The sequence below is a fragment of the Rhyacophila brunnea genome, unplaced genomic scaffold (genome assembly GCF_057557595.1).
Source record: "Rhyacophila brunnea isolate RB1 unplaced genomic scaffold, BYU_Rbru_1.0 scaffold_23, whole genome shotgun sequence".
In the NCBI taxonomy this organism is placed as follows: Eukaryota; Metazoa; Arthropoda; class Insecta; order Trichoptera; family Rhyacophilidae; genus Rhyacophila; species Rhyacophila brunnea.
In genome coordinates this window covers 21,262,278-21,279,778 of record NW_028232893.1, presented here as the reverse complement: position 1 = coordinate 21,279,778, position 17,501 = coordinate 21,262,278, and the positions used below count along the sequence as shown (strand labels likewise).

Genomic DNA, 17,501 nt, shown 5'->3' with positions numbered 1-17,501 from the left:
GGTCGAGAAGTGTTCTGATTTTGTAAAGTCTATCACCGGCAGGGGTTTCACTGTCAGAGTAGTGAAGCATTTGCAAAATTAGCTCATAACGATCTCTGACCATCGTTTGGCTAAAAAATTTTGCATTTAACAAAGGGTCGGTACTCCAGTGTTCCTCTATTGTAAGACGGCGGTTTCTCGTCATCAATAGGGTAACAGCGTAAAATATGTACAATTCGCTTATGGAAGTATCATACCAGTTATGAATTCGGGCGTTAGGTGTGTGGACTTGTGTGTTGGTCAGATGATCGTGATAGCCGTTGGTAAAGTTCACTATTTTACCCATTATATCTTCATTTAAAAAGTGTGTGAAAAACTCCATTTCACTTGAATTCTCATTCAAGCCTACACTTGGATTAACACCAGTGTTAAAACTGTCAAAGTCATACACAATTGGCACAAATGGTCCCGCGGTCCACGGTTGACGTGGAGCCTCTGGTGCTTCATGTCCAGAGGTGGAAGTGGAAGCCTCTGGTGCTTCATGTCCAGAGGTGGAAGTGGAAGCCTCTCCCACATTATGGTCAACATCAGAAGGGTCGTCAATATTGTGTGGTTCTGCCAGCCCTGTTTCTCCTTCATCATCAGTTTCCATTTCATAATCGGAATCCAAGTATTCAATGGATTCTTGGGCTTCCTCATCGGATACACAATCACGCGCAGACATTTTGATCGCAATGTACAAAAATTAACTTTAAATATTTCACTACACAATGTACCTACACGAACTTATTGTCACTATTAAAAATGTATATAAAAATATATATGAAGAATCTGTGAACTCGAAATTATATTATTGAAATTTAAAATACTACTTTTACACACATTTTCCACTAATTTCAATGGGTAAAATGTATGAAATCTCCAATATTATGATTAAAATAATTACACTTAATCACAGAATCGCGTATTCAAAGTAATTTTATAAATGCCGAAACTGAATGGTATCGATAACCGTACGAAACCAGACACACACTGTTGAAATAGTATCACCGCACTATTCCAAACAAAGCCGAAGTCGGAAATGACATCACACGCCTGCGCATATTGCGCAACCAACTAGCGGAGATATTTGAATCGACAAAACTGATTATTTGTATTTTGAAGGAAGTCGATATGGGTCGAGTCTTTGCTATATTACGAACTATTTCATAATGTTTGGATGACAAAAATCAACAGATGTCAGTAGAATAATAATGAAGCAAGTTCGTAAAACAAATTTCGTCTCTGTTGCTTACCAAATAACGAAAATACAGCAGTAGAAACTTACTGTCACCTCTAGGCGACGCTCGCGGCTCACATATACGGCGATCACCGGCATCTCTACATGACGCGCGCGAGGAATAGGTTAAAGAAATTATTCAGAAGACATGAGAAAATAATGTAATGTAGATAAAACCTTAAAAACATTTAAATCTGATTTTTCCTGCATTTTCAAACTTTCAAATTGCGATATCTCAAAACTATGTTTCTAGGGTTGGTGACTTTTGCCTGAACGGTGACGATTTGGTCAATCCAAACTATTTCGCATTACCGTAAGATTTGATAGTTTGGGTGGGGCACCAAGAGAGAAGGCGAAACACAATCAACGATAGCAACTGTGGACAATAATCGTATTAGCCCTGCCTACTTCCTGCAAATAAGAGTTGTTAAGCTTTATGACATACCATTGCAGTTCTATTTCCCCGTTCAAATGGAGAAATAACAGGTTTAAACTCTCAGAATGAAATGTGTTATGTGGATAAACATAGATTTTAAATGGAAAACTAATCGATTCTGTATAAAACATGCATGTTAACGATAAAACAAATTTGGTACTATACAAAACCCAGTTTCAATTGAATATCGTAATAATCATCAACCTGGATCAATCCATTGCTGGATGAATGCCTGCCCCTCCATGTGGATTCTGTAATCTAATGTTTTTTCTTAAACTCTGAGTACCACTTAACCCATTCCAGACAGAATTAATTTTTCAGGATCACTTAAAAAGGCACACTGATTACTAAAATTGATATAACTCATGTATTATTCATTCAATTCAAATAAATCTTTTAAATATTTATTGGTTTTGAATTTTTCTATTAAGTATTTACATTTTAAGTAAACTTTGTGTACGCCCACGGTGGCCGCGCGGCATAAGCGTTGGACTACAAAGCCGTGGGTTCCAGGTTCGAATCCTGGGTCTGGCAAGTACACAAATTGTTTTTCAATTTGTGTGGTTGAGCAAGTGGCTGACATCCATTTCTCGTAAAAAAACAAAATCTGTCAATACAAACCTCCACTCTGTGGAGGCCCATATGATCCTATCAGGATCGGACATGGTCGGAAAAAAAAATAAGTTTAATGAAAAAAAACATGTCAAATATAGTTTTTTGGGTTTTTTTAACCTTTTTTTATACAACATGACATAGATAAAAAGTCCATGATAGAAGTAAATAATAAAAGGAAGATATACTAAAACTGGAGCAAAATATAATACTCTTCAAGATATTTAGAAGATGGAGGACCATTTTATGTTTATTACTGTCTCCAACATCTCATACCTAGCAAACTGATCATTATTTTGAGAAATTTAAATAAAAATAGATTTTATAAATCAAATATCTCTTAAAAAATATACTGGACTGTATATAACTAACATCATAAAATGATAGCTACATATATTATTAAATAATTTCAACTTGAAAAAAAATCAAAATATGACTAAATTTTTTTGATTTTCTTCATGTCCTGCATCCTGTAACACCGGCGCCAATTTGGCGATAGGGCGCGATGGGTTAAGGCCGACTATAGACAGACTGGGGCACTGAATCGCAAGTTACGAAAGTAGTGCTAGTTATTGAATATTTTCGAAAGCAATTAGGTAATCTGTTCTCAATAAATGAACATTTTATATTTCGTTCAAATCAATGATTGACATATTATGTACCATGAAACGATCATCATTTTCTACAAACAGTTTACCATATTGCACTCGTTCGAGCAATAACTAGCACTGATCAAAGTTTACAGTTTTGTGTCACTGTCTGACTAGTGGGCCTTGGGTACCACTGTACGACTAGATTTGTCCTGAAAGATATTTATGGCAAAAATCAATTGATTACTCAATAACCAACTGTTTGATTATCCATAGGCTGATTTTTTACCTGTGTACTTGTTTTAGGCGCCGTGGACGGGGCCCGCAAAGCGAACTCGACCCGGACATGGAAGGAGGTGTGCTTTGCCTGCGTGGACGCGGGAGAGTACCGGCTGGCACAGATGTGCGGTCTACACATCGTCGTGCATGCAGATGAGCTAGAGGACCTGATAAACTACTACCAGGAGCGTGGTCATTTTGACGAGCTCATCGGGCTGCTGGAGGCGGCGCTGGGCCTGGAGAGGGCTCACATGGGGATGTTCACCGAACTGGCCATCCTCTACTCCAAGTATAAGCCCGCCAAGATGAGGGAGCATCTCGAGCTATTCTGGTCCAGGGTCAACATTCCTAAGGTGGGCATTTATCTTATTCCTTGTACATGTCTTTTCCTTATCGTTCACCGGTCTTCATCCCAGGTTATGTTAGCATTCCATCAGATATACCTTTCTTCATCCTGTAGACTTACACTGTTAATAAATTGGGCCTTTTATATCTTCTTCTATTGTGTCCAATCATGTAACTTCCGCATCCAACTCAGTCTGGCAGTTCTTCTGCATCATCTATCTGTCTAGTACGAAGTCTTCCAATACAGTAGAACCTTGATTATTTGGATTTATATATGATCATCAGTTTCGTAGGATTATAAGAAAAATGTATCATTTAAAAAAATATGTCTAGTGTCCCGGTTCAAGTCTGTCCGTGGCAAGCCTCGGCACTGTCAACACAGTCACAAGTTGTCCTGCCTTGTAATGGACACTTTCATAAATTAACAACTATAATCACATTAAATAAACGGATATTAAAAGTGTTCAGACGTGTTTCACTGGTCAACTACAAATTAATCCCACATATATAATGAAAAATTGTGTTATTAAAAAAATATTTTTGTACTAGTTTTCAATTATCCAGATAATCGAGGTTTTACTGCAGACATATAGACACCTCGAGAGAACCATAATCATTTAATATATCACAATGGGAAGTGGAGGTAATTGACTTTGAACCCAGTAGCCTCTTTTGAAGACATTGAGAAATGGGCCATTTAATTATATTCTTTTAAAAGACAAGTTTAATAAAATAAATGATATGTTTAGGTTCTACGCGCGGCCGAGCAAGCTCATCTGTGGGCAGAGTTAGTTTTCCTGTACGACAAATATGAAGAATATGACAATGCAGTGCAGACTATGATGAACCATCCCGGAGAGGCATGGCGCGAGGGACACTTCAAAGACATCATCACAAAGGTATTTTTTTGTTGTTCATCTCTTATTATATTATTTACTTATGTCTGTGTCATTGCAACCTTGTTTTTTATGAACACAGTAAATCTTAACAACTCGCAGACTTCCACCAATAGTTGTGAGCTAACGTAAATAACTGTTACTCACAAAGATTCAGATACATAAACGGAATTTCTTGACACTTGTGTGAATGGCTGATGACATGTTGTGTTTATATATACAAAAAGTATCTTTTGATTAGTTCGGTGGCTACATTAAATTGTGTTGTTACTCTGTATTTTCTTCCTTAATATCACTGCAAACCATCGGAGATTGTGTTTGAATTTGTAACAAGCTACCGATTGCATCGTTTCATATTATTGTCGCCTTATTATGCGATAAAACATCAACATTGTAGCAGTGCCGCTGTAATATCCTGTGGCAATATACCGCAACACCTTCATAGTCGATTGTTAACTGAATCGTCGAGTCGGATCTGACAAAAACTTCTATTTCACTCCTGACTGTCCAAACAGATTCAAAGTGACATTTTTATGATGTCGACACATAGGTACATACCAGTGGGGAGGGGTGCAGGTAGGCTGTTAGGGTTCGACATAAATAGTGCACACAAAATTTTGTCAGTCATACTTATTTGTTTTCATTGAACTAACAATACAATTTGCAGATGGTGCTGGTTAGTTTTAAAATTTCAATTATATACGTTTGACCAATGACATTATTAATGGACAACGCACTCAATACAGTAGCTAGCAAGTAAATTCGTGCATAGCGTCATTCGCACATGTATAGGTAGACATCACGCAATTTCCATTATGCGATATCACGCATCGGGAATTTATAGCAATATCAGCTTTATTGTAATGGCGTTAGAATAGTGTTTCTAGTGTCAATGTTCAATTGAGCGAACCCGTTCGAACCGAACCATTCGGCAGACCCGAGAAAAAGCATCGGGGGTTTATAGCAATATCACCTTTATTGTAATGGCGTTGGAACAGATTATGCCATTCGGCAGACCCAACAAAAAAGTGGGTCATTTTTTTCCAGATACTTAGTCCATATTAATGTCATTGCGTTTGAATGACAAATTTCATTGTGCACTATTTATGTCAGATCTTAACAACCTACCTCCGCCCTTCACTACTGATACATACATATTTTTTTTAACATTACAAACCGTGATGCCCAATGACAGTAGTGTACTTAGTAATATAAGAGAAACAATCACAAATATGCAGGTTATGAGAAAATCACAAAAATATTGTGACCTCACCGAAAATCGAACCTTGAGTCCCCAAATGAAAAGGTAGCGCCTTACGCACTGGACTACGAGGACATGTGCTAGTTTGCAATTTAGTTCAGCCTGCAAAACTCAACTTGTGCGTTTATCTCAAAACTATGTTATCCTGTGCTCCTGTGATCCTAAACCCCCGTATTGACGATAATGTAGTAGAACGATAATGCTATAGTTCATGTTTGTAGGTTGCAAATATGGAGCTGTACTACAAAGCGATCCAGTTCTACTTGGACTACAAGCCGCTGCTTTTGAATGATATGTTGCTGGTGCTGGCACCGCGCATGGATCACACCCGCTCTGTCAACTTCTTCAGCAAGACGGGTCACTTACAGCTGGTAAAGGCATACCTGCGCTCCGTGCAGTCACTCAACAACAAGGCCATCAATGAGGCCCTCAACGGCCTGCTCATCGACGAAGAAGACTATCAGGTCAGCATTGCATTGGTTAACCGGTTCTATGCCTTCAATGAGTTTTCTCGCTCTATGAGGCCGTGATCGATAGGCCGCATATACAAATTTCTTGAGTTATCTCATCCGACTTTAAACTGATATCAGTAGCCACTGTCGATTGATTAGCATAATCTAAAAATTAAATACACAGTGACATCTGTTTGAATAATTATGAAGTACTAAGCCACAAATTTTCGGTATTACAGCGATTTTGTGAGTTATTTTCGCACTTTACACTCAAATTACTAGCCAGTTTTTTTGTTAAGATCCAAATTTAAATTAACCTTAATCGGTTCTATATGTGCCTTCAGCGAGTTATCTCTAGTTCTAAGAGGATGTTCGACTTTCAATATTGAATGGGGCTAAATTTTCCATTGTTGTCGTGACTCGTTCCCGGTGGAATTAGACCACTGCATAAGTACTAGCTTCTGTTCTAAAAGCATGTTTCCCGATATAAAATACTCACTGACAACCAATGACATATTAAATGGACGACTCACTTCATACCCGGCGCGCACGAGAAATTGTGCATGAAAGTCATTTACAGATGTATAGGTAGATGTCACGTGACTATTGACGTATCCGTTTCCATTATGCGATACAAGCTTCGAGAATTTATAGTAATATAACCTTTATTGTAATGGCGTATTAGTGTCATGACTCATTGCGTTAGAAACAGATTCTCGGTTACTTACGACTTCTCGGAGATTAGACGCAAGTGAGCGCAGCGAATCACAGGCGACTGACTGTCCAATGGTTCCTGTCATTCAATTGCATTGAATAAACATTCATAAATATCTTTAAATGGCATTTTATAAATAATAAATAATACTAACACATGCAAAGTGATATCCCATCTTTCTTGGAGTGTTTAGTAGATTTTTTTACAATTTTTAACTAGGCACATTGGCATTTTGTAACACAATAATAACGGTGGAGTCGAAACCTGACAGTCAGAAATTTTGTATGGGCAGACCCAGCGGTGTCGCCAGACCGCTTGCAAGCAGAATGTTCATTTGAGCGTAGGATACCGATATTAAAATATGAATTTCGCCATCCGGCAGACCCGACACAAAGTGAGTGTCATTTTATTTTCTAGATGCTTCGTCCATATTAATGTCATTGCTGACAACTGTTTAAATTTTTTCCAGGGTCTCCGCACGTCAATTGACGCGTTCGACAACTTCGACACGATAGCTCTGGCGCAGAAATTAGAAAAACACGAATTGACCGAATTCAGACGCATAGCCGCATATTTATACAAAGGTAATCTCTTCAATACTTTACCATTCAACATACAGGTGAACCTCGATTATCCGATTTTCGTTATGAGCATCAGAAAGAGACGTGGATGGGGTGTTCAATTTTCAATTAATGAATAACCAAAGAAACAGAAATTTCCAACTAAACATATTGACAGTTTGTAATCAGACAACTTCATTCCATCGTTATTTTTCTGTAAAAAAAAAAACCATTGCAATTTATTTATTTACATTATGAGTGACGCATGTCTATACCTTCTGGACTCATGCCATCAATGGAAGTATATTCCGCATCAGTACAATGACACTTGATTCTCATTTCGCAGTGTGGATTAGATATCTTTGTCTATTTGAAGGTTTACTAGTAGGATGCTTGTCATTACTCGATTTATAAATGCATAATTTGTTTATTACCTTCTTTTCTACACCCTAATTTCAGGTGTAGACTGTAGTATAACGAGTATGAGGCTCAGCCCTATAAGACAAGTTGGCATCCAAATGTAGACGTATTAATAACATTATTGTGGTTTGTAGGCAACAACAGATGGAAACAGTCTGTGGAACTGTGCAAGAAGGACCGACTCTTCAAAGACGCGATGGAGTATGCGGCCGAGTCCAGGCAGCAGGATGTCGCAGAAGAACTCCTCGGCTGGTTCCTGCAGAGAGGCAACCATGACTGTTTTGCCGCCTGCCTCTTCCAGGTGCGTTTATGTTACTCGTAGAATAATTAGCTATTGCGTATGGATCGGTCTGTCATTGTCCACAGATGATATAAAAGGGAAGAGCATCGCAAATAACTTTGCCCCTGGATCAATCTACCCGCGACATTACGGACAACCAATGTCATGAAACAATAGATTATTATAGTTACAATAAAATACACTTTAAATTATTAATTCTCCCCTCTAGTAGCCAAATGATTCCCCAAAGATTTTTACGGTTCGGCGAGGCTTCCTTTTAAAAGCATATTTTTAGCTTATGCCGTTGAAGTATCTGGTTGTTAAAATTAAATTGTGTCATCACTTTTGAAGATCAGTTAAATACGATTATTTGTATATGACATTAGGAATCTGATTCCACCAATCTATTTGCTAGTAATATTAATAATGTGTTCTCTTTTTTGCAGTGTTATGACCTCCTAAGACCAGACGTAATTCTTGAGTTAGCGTGGAGACACAACATTATGGATTTTGCTATGCCCTTCCTAATTCAAGTGAGTTGACAACTTCTTGATCAAGTCCTGATCACTTTTTTTTATCATACTTTGCACATGAGGTACTTGATTTCCCGATTATTAAAATATTTTTTAACCGTCTTGTATATCGCGGGTATACTGATAAAACGCATTATTTCAGTTTTTGCTGTTTTTCTGTTTTAAATGCCAAAATGTATACAATTTTACGCTCTACGTCTTGGTAAAACGCACAAAGGCATAGGATATAATTGTGAGAAAATAGAAACATATTGCTATTTTTTTATTCTGATAGAAAGCGTGATAATGACCTAATGCTTTCTGCGTATACAAAATACACGACTTGTAACATGTCGTATATTGTGTTTGCCATAAAGGTTAGTCTTTATAATGTAGAAAAAATGTTTTAAAACCATAAAAAAATCTACGTGGGAGAACGCTTTGAAAAAATAATTAAAGTCCTTTTTGCGATTATCTCAGAACTTGTTTTAATGAGTTAATGCTTTCTATCAGTATACCCTCGTTATAATGAAAAGTATGCAAATGGCACAATATAAATTCAATGAATATAAATTATAGTCATAGTAAATAATTTAATAATCGCTTTATGATAATTAACCCACGCATTGCGGCTACAGTATACCCAGTAAGATAAAGTTATACTGCATCTGAATATTTTCTTTTTTTATTAATATGGCAATAAAATTCGTACATTTTCAAATGGCCTTTTTCTTATGTGTTTGATGTCACAGTGGAAATAATGCAATATAATAATGCTGGCTCTTCACAATGGCCCGCCAGGCAAGTGTTAGTGGTCATGTGGTGCTCACCATTACAAAATGGGTGATATATATATTGACCGACAACTTTGCTGCATATAAACACTGTGTCAATTAACACGCATCAGTCTTTTGTCTAACTCAGGCCATTGTAAAGAGGTGCCATTAGACCTGTTTAATACTGCCAGTGTTTCGCTCACGCCCACGATGACCAAGCGGTAACGTGTCTGCTTATAATGTCGTCCCGGGTTCGTATCCCAGGTCTGGCAAATTCATATATTTTTTTTGAATGTGTGTTTGGACCCAAAGTAAGAACCTAATAAGTTGAACAAGTGGCTAACATACATTTCTCATAAAAACAAAAATCTGTTGATGCAACCTCCACTCTGTGGAAGCCCATATTATGATCCTCTTAACTATTTATTTTAATTTCTGTTTAAAAAATGATACGTCAGATTTTTTAAATGCAAATGTCACTATGTAGTCTAATGTGTGAATGATCTCTTTACATTTTTTTCACCATTCGTTAATCAGCCGATACACGGCTGAATAGCTAACAATACATAACATTCCAATTACATGCGCTGTGGTAACAATATCATTTTATACACAGGGGTAATGTAATCCAACATCAGGATCGATATGATTATAACTTTTCACACAAAACAGTTACATGTTTGAATCCCTATTTCACGCATTAATGTTACATAGTTATGTGCATCTCAATTGCCTCGCTTCTGGTCCTGCGAGTATAACGAAATAAAATTAACGAATGACAATTTGTGTTGCAGGTAATCCGGGAGTATTCTAGTAAAGTGGACAGACTGGAGGCGGCAGAGGGACGAAGAGTGCAGGAGGGCGCCGAGGCGGAACACAAACCAATCCTCCTGGCGGAACCTCAGCTCATGCTCACAGCTGGTACGTTTATCGTCCCTTACACTGTTACATGCAATTCCATAAATTATTAGGTTACTGCAGCTGACTCTTTCTACAAGGAAAATAGTTCTTAGATATTTACACAGCCCGCTGGGTGCTTGATTTGGGTAGAAATAAACAACATGTAAATTTTCATTAAAATCAGTTCAAAAACTGAAATAAACCACGACAACCGTAACGGAACACATCATCCAGCAGAGCTATTCCAAATATGTAACACCATAACACTGTTTCATTATATTTCAGAATTCGAGATATCCCTATTGCGTTACAGAGGTATCTTGTGTGCTAGACAGTTATCTAACTAACTTGTAGCATGGCAATTACATGAGTGTGAAGTCACGCACCTTCTTAGTGGAAAGTTTTGCGATATAGACAGATCATGGGCTTATCTAATTAATGTTGCCTGCAGAGGCGACGTTGCCAAATGTAATTTTTGATATTTCATGTCCCAACACTATTTTTCATTACTACCCACATAATTTTCTTATTTTACCAACACTATGGAACTTATATAGATTTTAATATGTCTAATTGTTTTGTTTTTTTGAGCAGGTCCATCGATGGGCTACACGGGAGTCCCTGGACAGCAGCCTTCCCCGTATGGGGGCGCGCCCTACGGCTACGGAATGTAAATTTGTTTGGTCCCAAACCCAAAGACAATTACATCGCTAGTGTCTCCCAGTGGCTCAGTGAACCGAAATATTACTCGCACCAAGTTTACCCACTATCTAATTAGCATTATGGACTTTCCGGATGGTCCGCAAACGAATCGTGTTATCCGTGTTCCCGGCATCGGTTTTATCATTTAAATCATTTGATTCACTCGTAGTGGCAAGTTGTCAATGAAATAAAATACTGATTGAAAAAAGATGAAATCACATGTTGTTTCTTATCGTGTGTAATATTTTTATTTCCACTGCCATTAATGGGCAATTTACAAATCTTCAGTCCAATAACTCTTGCAGTGCTTTCTTTGAGTTTCTCTCGATAACCTATACGGTATCGTAACAAACTCCTCAAATCTTGTATACTGATCTACCGGTATAAGTTGTCTCGTGAGTGATGGCGCTGCATGCTAATATTTGGCATATTATCATTCGGTATTTGTTATACCGTGATGAGCCTAGTTCCGAGTTATAATACCGGACATTTACATCGGTATATCTGTAGTAGTAATCAATATAATTTGACCTGCGGCCACTATTAAGAGTGATCTTTCCGGCACAATGGCCGTTCGTCGAATCATAAATTCACCGTGCACATTATTCGGCGGTATGAGCATTTTTAGTGTGGTCGCGGTTTGCGTCGGGAACACGCGTCCACTGTGAGAAGTTTGCATGTACGTTTTATTAATGCGGCGATTCAATGAAGATACCTTATTAAATTTGGCTACTTTTTGTCCTTACAATTCAGCCGAGAACACAATTTAAAAATATCTTAGTAGCGTTTTCATCAACAATGTATAGAGATTATTATTAAATTTATATTTACATTTTATATTATTATTAAATATTAATTATTATATCTTAGTGTTTTTTGATTAATTTTCATTTAGCGCCTTAAGACGAACGGTCTGATTAATAATGTAATACCTTGTTATTATTATTATATTTTAAAAACGGGAAGCGTAAACGTTTCCGCTGCGTGCGCACGCAAACCAAACTATTAACTAATTAACGCGTGTTTTATTTTTTGTCTTTCGTTAGTGCTTTATAAAAAAAATCTTCATTTCTCTACTTCAATATAACAAGGTCGTATGTAATATTAAAAAAATGTTGTATTAATGCTTCACGATACATACTAAAGCACCGTTTCACAAACTCGATCGCTCGATTTCCAATCAAAAAAAATGGGATATGACAATAAAATTAGTCTTTGAAGCGGTACTAACGTATTGTAAGTTTGGAAAACTCATGCACTTTTTATGATGCATTATTAAAAAGTTGTTAATTTTTTGATGTCAATTTCTCAACATTTTCTCTAAAACGGTAACATATAACCTTGTAATATTGACATTCATACATCTCACCGTATAATGGAGTTGTGTAGTTTATTCGACTACTAAATGTGGTAACTGATATTACACACTTTTATTGTCAACGATTGACGTGTCTTAAAGATAATTTGCATCCACACCTTGCTGACATAGTTGCCAATCAATAAACTGATCAAAATATTGATTACATGTTGGTACAATGCTGACTTATCTAAAGACCATTAATGAAACCATGACAGCAAAAGGGGGCCTAATGCTTTGAAAGTAAACAATATCATTAGCTATTAACCTACTTGAGTTATATTGATAACACGGCAGTATAAATTTTGCCTTTGATTTTCGTATTAAATTCAATTTAACATTAGACCGTAGTTAATGAATGCTGTTTTAGACTTTTCTGCTACGGATAAATATTACGGAGGTACCTAATATTTTTATGGATAGTAATAATTTGTTTATACTGCAATTCTCTACTGCAATATTACAAGGTTACTACTGTCCGACAAGAAGATCTAGGCAATAACCGGAAGTCGCTAGTGCGGTTAAAAATGGGAGAAGCTTGTTAGTTCACAGTTTTAACACGTAGGCCAAGAAGATCTTGTTGGACAGTATATGTATCATTTTTCTGTTGCTAGTGTTTGTTTCATGGATACATATTAATACAGTCAGACCTTGGGTTGTGAGTCTAATATATATTTACAATCCAAAGCACTCGTATATCAATGCGAATTCATCCGTAAGAAATGATGGAAACTTAAGACGATTCGTTCCAAAACTCAAAATGATTAATATGAAATACCTATTTCTATTATTTAAATTAAATATATAGAAATCGATTTATTAATTTGTGTGTAGGACGACTCTCACTGTCGCTAACGGAACGGAATCACTGTTGTCTGTCGGCTCACTGGAATCTTTTTCTTTTTGTGTGACTTTAACAAGGAACCTATCCAATGATACTTGCCTTTGCCTCTTTTGAGGATTTCTCAGCGAGAGAGGGAGAGAGATCACGTGACGCTCGGCAGACAAAAAAAATTGTCTTGCAAGAACACTCGCGGTGTAAAGTTTTACTGTATGTCATTTAAAGTATAATATGACCTTACCTGACACAACACTAACAAATTTAACGATGCATAAGCCCTTTTCAATATCGTTTTGAAATGTAATGTACTTACTACCTTGTAATACTGAAGCAGTGTATTGTCTATTATCGGATAACGTTCAAGGAAAGCATTGTTGAAATCTATATCGCAAAATTTACATAAGTATTTTTCTACACATGCGTAAAATCGGGTGTGATTTGAATTCGTGAGACGTTTGAAAAAACACAGGGAATATTTGCGGATGAGATGGAGTTTTTGATACGGCTAAATGAACCATGCGACACTGCGGCGGAGCGAGCAAATTTCTACGAAATGGCAAAAAAAATATATATTTTTCTTGTGGTTTTTTGTTTGTAATATTTGTTAGAGTTCAATGTTGATTAGTCAAAGATTAAAAAAGTGTAAATGCAAAAAACTGTAGATATAAAAATTTAATTAGACATATTTTTAAAAAAATTGAACGAGAAAACGTAAAAAAAAAAAAACAAATTCCGCGAGACGGCTTTCATTTTAATAGACAAATCGCCGCAGCGTTATAAAAAGTAAACTATTAAAATATATAATTAAACAAACAAATCCTATTCATATTGAAGTTAATATAGCTGTACCTCTCCCAGCGGGAGTCTCAAGATACGCCACGATTGAAATTCAATAAATGAAACGTATTAATGCATTGTATCTTTTACACGCACATTGCCGTGAAGATGGAATATCACTGGCCTGCCTATTTCTAATACCATGTAACGTTTTAGTAACATCACTAAGGGCGAGATGCATAGACGATCACTAAACACTAATTAGTCGGATACTCAATGTTTAAAAAGTGACAGCTGTATTCCGGTTGTGTTTGTTGAATTTTAATTGCAGTGTTTGTCAAAATTTCCGCCAGTACGACAGTATTTATAATAATTATTATTTTTGGTAAAAATTCTTTATGTTTTGTTTATATAGAAGTATATTATTTTACTGTCGAGCCCTTAGTAAAATTGTTCCCCAAACATATATATATAAATACTGTAAGAAAAATATGTATATAAAGAAACATATTGTAATAATAATCTGATGCTGTGATGATACGACTGCATTCTATATTCAATTAGCTAACACTGTTGAGAAGCGCTGGATGATATACAGCATGGTAGACTTTTGCAAGTAACCGACTGAATTTATTTCTGACTTTTAATTACGCTAAAATTTAAGTTGCCTACAGGAGGGTGTTGGTAAGATTTTCCTATCGATCTGAATTTGTCTGAAATGTTAAAAAATATTTCGTCGATGTACTTTCCGAGATAATGAAAGACAGACATTTCACTATTCGGATACTAACAAAAGCAGTTCTGAACCATCTGCGCTCAGAAAAATTTTATAAACCTCTTGCAAATTACACACAGCCACCTGTGGGCTCTCTCACATAAGGTCACCATGTAAAATTCCATTCTTGTTATCATCACGTGTTTTTCGGTAGCGTTTGTCTATTAATTATTGCGTAAAATTTTGAGCCGATTACGCTTCACTGCGTTGATCTATTGCGTGCAGATGTTGCGTTGAATATTACACACACATCTTGCACCGAATTGGCTGTCGTTATTTTTCATGTGAAAGCCAAATGGGCAGGCATTGTTGACAGTCTTGAGGCATTCTAAACCTTGTATACAATCTTATGTTGTCGTTCTTAATCACTGCAAGTATCTGTTACTACATAACAGTGGCAGTTTGAACAGAGTTGAATAATCACAGTGCAATGATTAATGTATATTACTAATGCCAAGTGACATGCAGAAATTTTATCCTATCATATTTAGATTAATTCAGAAATTTTAAAAATACATCATATTTCTCCAAAGTGTGTTCACCAATCACTTATATTAATAACAGTTTATAGTATTTAAATATGTCACAAGTTTCTCACGTTACAAGTGGATTTAATCAATTCTCGCTGTCTGACAATTCGAAGATTCAGCAGAATCTCACTATTCCGACATTTTATAGGTCTGCCACGATCTGAAGACATTTTGGTTTCGTTAAACAAGCGTCGAGTGTCATCGATAAGAGATTATTTTAGTAAACAACAGAAAAACATTATAATATTTTACTACTATATATATACCCATAAAACTTGACTGATTTTTTAAAATAATTCATACATAAGAATCATCATTTTCACGTTTATTATTTACCCGTTTTCAACTCTACAGTAAGTGCCGGATTAGTGAGGTTCTACTGTAGGTATTATAATTTGAATATTTCTCATGCGTAAATTATTTTTACGAGTTGCGTACAGCTCAGTCTCAGATGTCCTGCATTGAATTTAATCTTTATCTGCCTACTCCCATTTGGTTATCGAGCTCTCTTGCGAAGTGCGTGTGTACTCCCGGATATCTAAACATAACAACACTAACTTTGGTTTGAGTCACATCATTCGGCGCGTAATAGATCAACGCGTCACTACATAGAAATGGACTGCGCTAGTGCAGCGGGCCTAGTATAATAATGATATTTGTCCAAATAGGGAGCTTGAAGCTATCTCAACATGACACCGGTGGACCAATTAAATCCACCGGACTATGATAATATAATAATATTGTAAAAGTTGTACTATACGTAATGTTAATCGAAGTTAATGCGTCATTCAAGAAATGTTTTTACGTTGATTATTACCATATTCATCGACCGTTACCGTAGTGTGTTTTAGACGAGCCGATTGATTTATAAAAATACTACCCGCTTGTTTTTTTTAAGTCGTGTCTTGTGATTCAAAAGTCCTGTGTTATTTAGCCTTTTCGTTGCTCATCTAGATGGGTCTAAATAAATAAATAACGTCTACGTTCATGTTTGTGTTTATAGAGCAGGTTTTTGTAGCTTGTAATTTAAATTTTGTAACATCTGACGTTCAAACAACTAATTAAAGGTTAAATCTAGAAGTTTCAACATTCATTATAATCGGCTTTATATCTAACACAGTCGATCATTGTTTGGGTATGGTAGTATTTGTATAAATTGAACTTGAAATATTACAAAACCCCAATTGCAATGTTCTACTAAATTTGTTATTCTCAATATATACCTAATTATTATCGTTACTGGCACCTCTATATTTTTAATTTTATTTTACTGGCAATCATTTTTGTAAGGTGGATAAATTTGCAAACTGTTTTTAAATATTGTATTATTAATTTAACACGTGATACGTTTGAATAACTGTTTCCTGCTGTATGAATTTCTTTTTTCACAATTTGTTTATAAATATAATTGACATTAATTATGTCAAAATTTACTATAGCAATTAATAAGACTTAAAAAAAATCTAACTGGATGTATTGTATATAAAAAAATAATATAGATTTGAAAATAATTACGTTATACCTTCTTTTATTCAATAAAAATAACTGCGAGGGAATGGCCACACTGAGTGGGAATTGCAGAAGCGAAAAATACTACACTACGTCTAAGGCAGTGTTGTGCACCATTTTTTGACCGCTTATTTTAGATATGGGCGTCTGTACAGTAGAACAATGAACTTGCAAGGAAAAAATGGACTACGCCACGGAAAACATTTTGACGTTTACAAATTTTCACAACTGGTCAAATAGCGCCATACAATGACAACATTGCGTGTCACTTAAGCTGGAAGAATGAGATTGGTGAGACAATACTTTTACGTGTAAACAGTTATTATCGTGATAGCTTAAAATACACACTATTGGTGCCAGTAAATCCATGCACGTATACATGAGTTATTAACTCAGTAAGTGCTCTTCACACTTCGACGCCAGTGTCTCGCAGCCTTTCATTTGAATTATACACCATATAAGGGGCAGCACTCCATTCTACTAATAAAAATTTGTTGTTGGTAGCTTGTATTTACCAAGAACGGTAAGGCTTTAAATGAACCGAAATGCGAGTGTTTTTAGAAGCGTTTACTTGACAAATAATGAATACTTATGTCTGCAAAAACGTTAAGTAGGGAATGGTGACTGGTGCGGTTCAAGATGAAACGACGGCAGAATCTCGTAACTCGGAACATTATGTTAATCTTATGAGTAATTACGAAATAGTGAAAGAGATGTT

The 17,501-nt window shown here is 36.1% G+C and overlaps 1 protein-coding gene across 1 annotated transcript in view; it reads left to right on the top strand.

Moving 5' to 3' along the window:
- Nucleotides 1-11,762, top strand: part of Chc (clathrin heavy chain) — a 50,743-nt gene extending 38,981 nt beyond the window's left edge. The window contains exons 20-27 of the mRNA XM_085950665.1: nucleotides 3,203-3,528; nucleotides 4,270-4,419; nucleotides 5,899-6,141; nucleotides 7,314-7,428; nucleotides 7,959-8,125; nucleotides 8,551-8,637; nucleotides 10,187-10,313; nucleotides 10,887-11,762. Of these exons, the coding sequence (XP_085806791.1) occupies nucleotides 3,203-3,528; nucleotides 4,270-4,419; nucleotides 5,899-6,141; nucleotides 7,314-7,428; nucleotides 7,959-8,125; nucleotides 8,551-8,637; nucleotides 10,187-10,313; nucleotides 10,887-10,966 (1,295 nt within the window). The 3' untranslated portion in view covers nucleotides 10,967-11,762. The remainder of the gene's footprint in view (nucleotides 1-3,202; nucleotides 3,529-4,269; nucleotides 4,420-5,898; nucleotides 6,142-7,313; nucleotides 7,429-7,958; nucleotides 8,126-8,550; nucleotides 8,638-10,186; nucleotides 10,314-10,886) is intronic.
- Nucleotides 11,763-17,501: the final 5,739 nt, after the last annotated feature.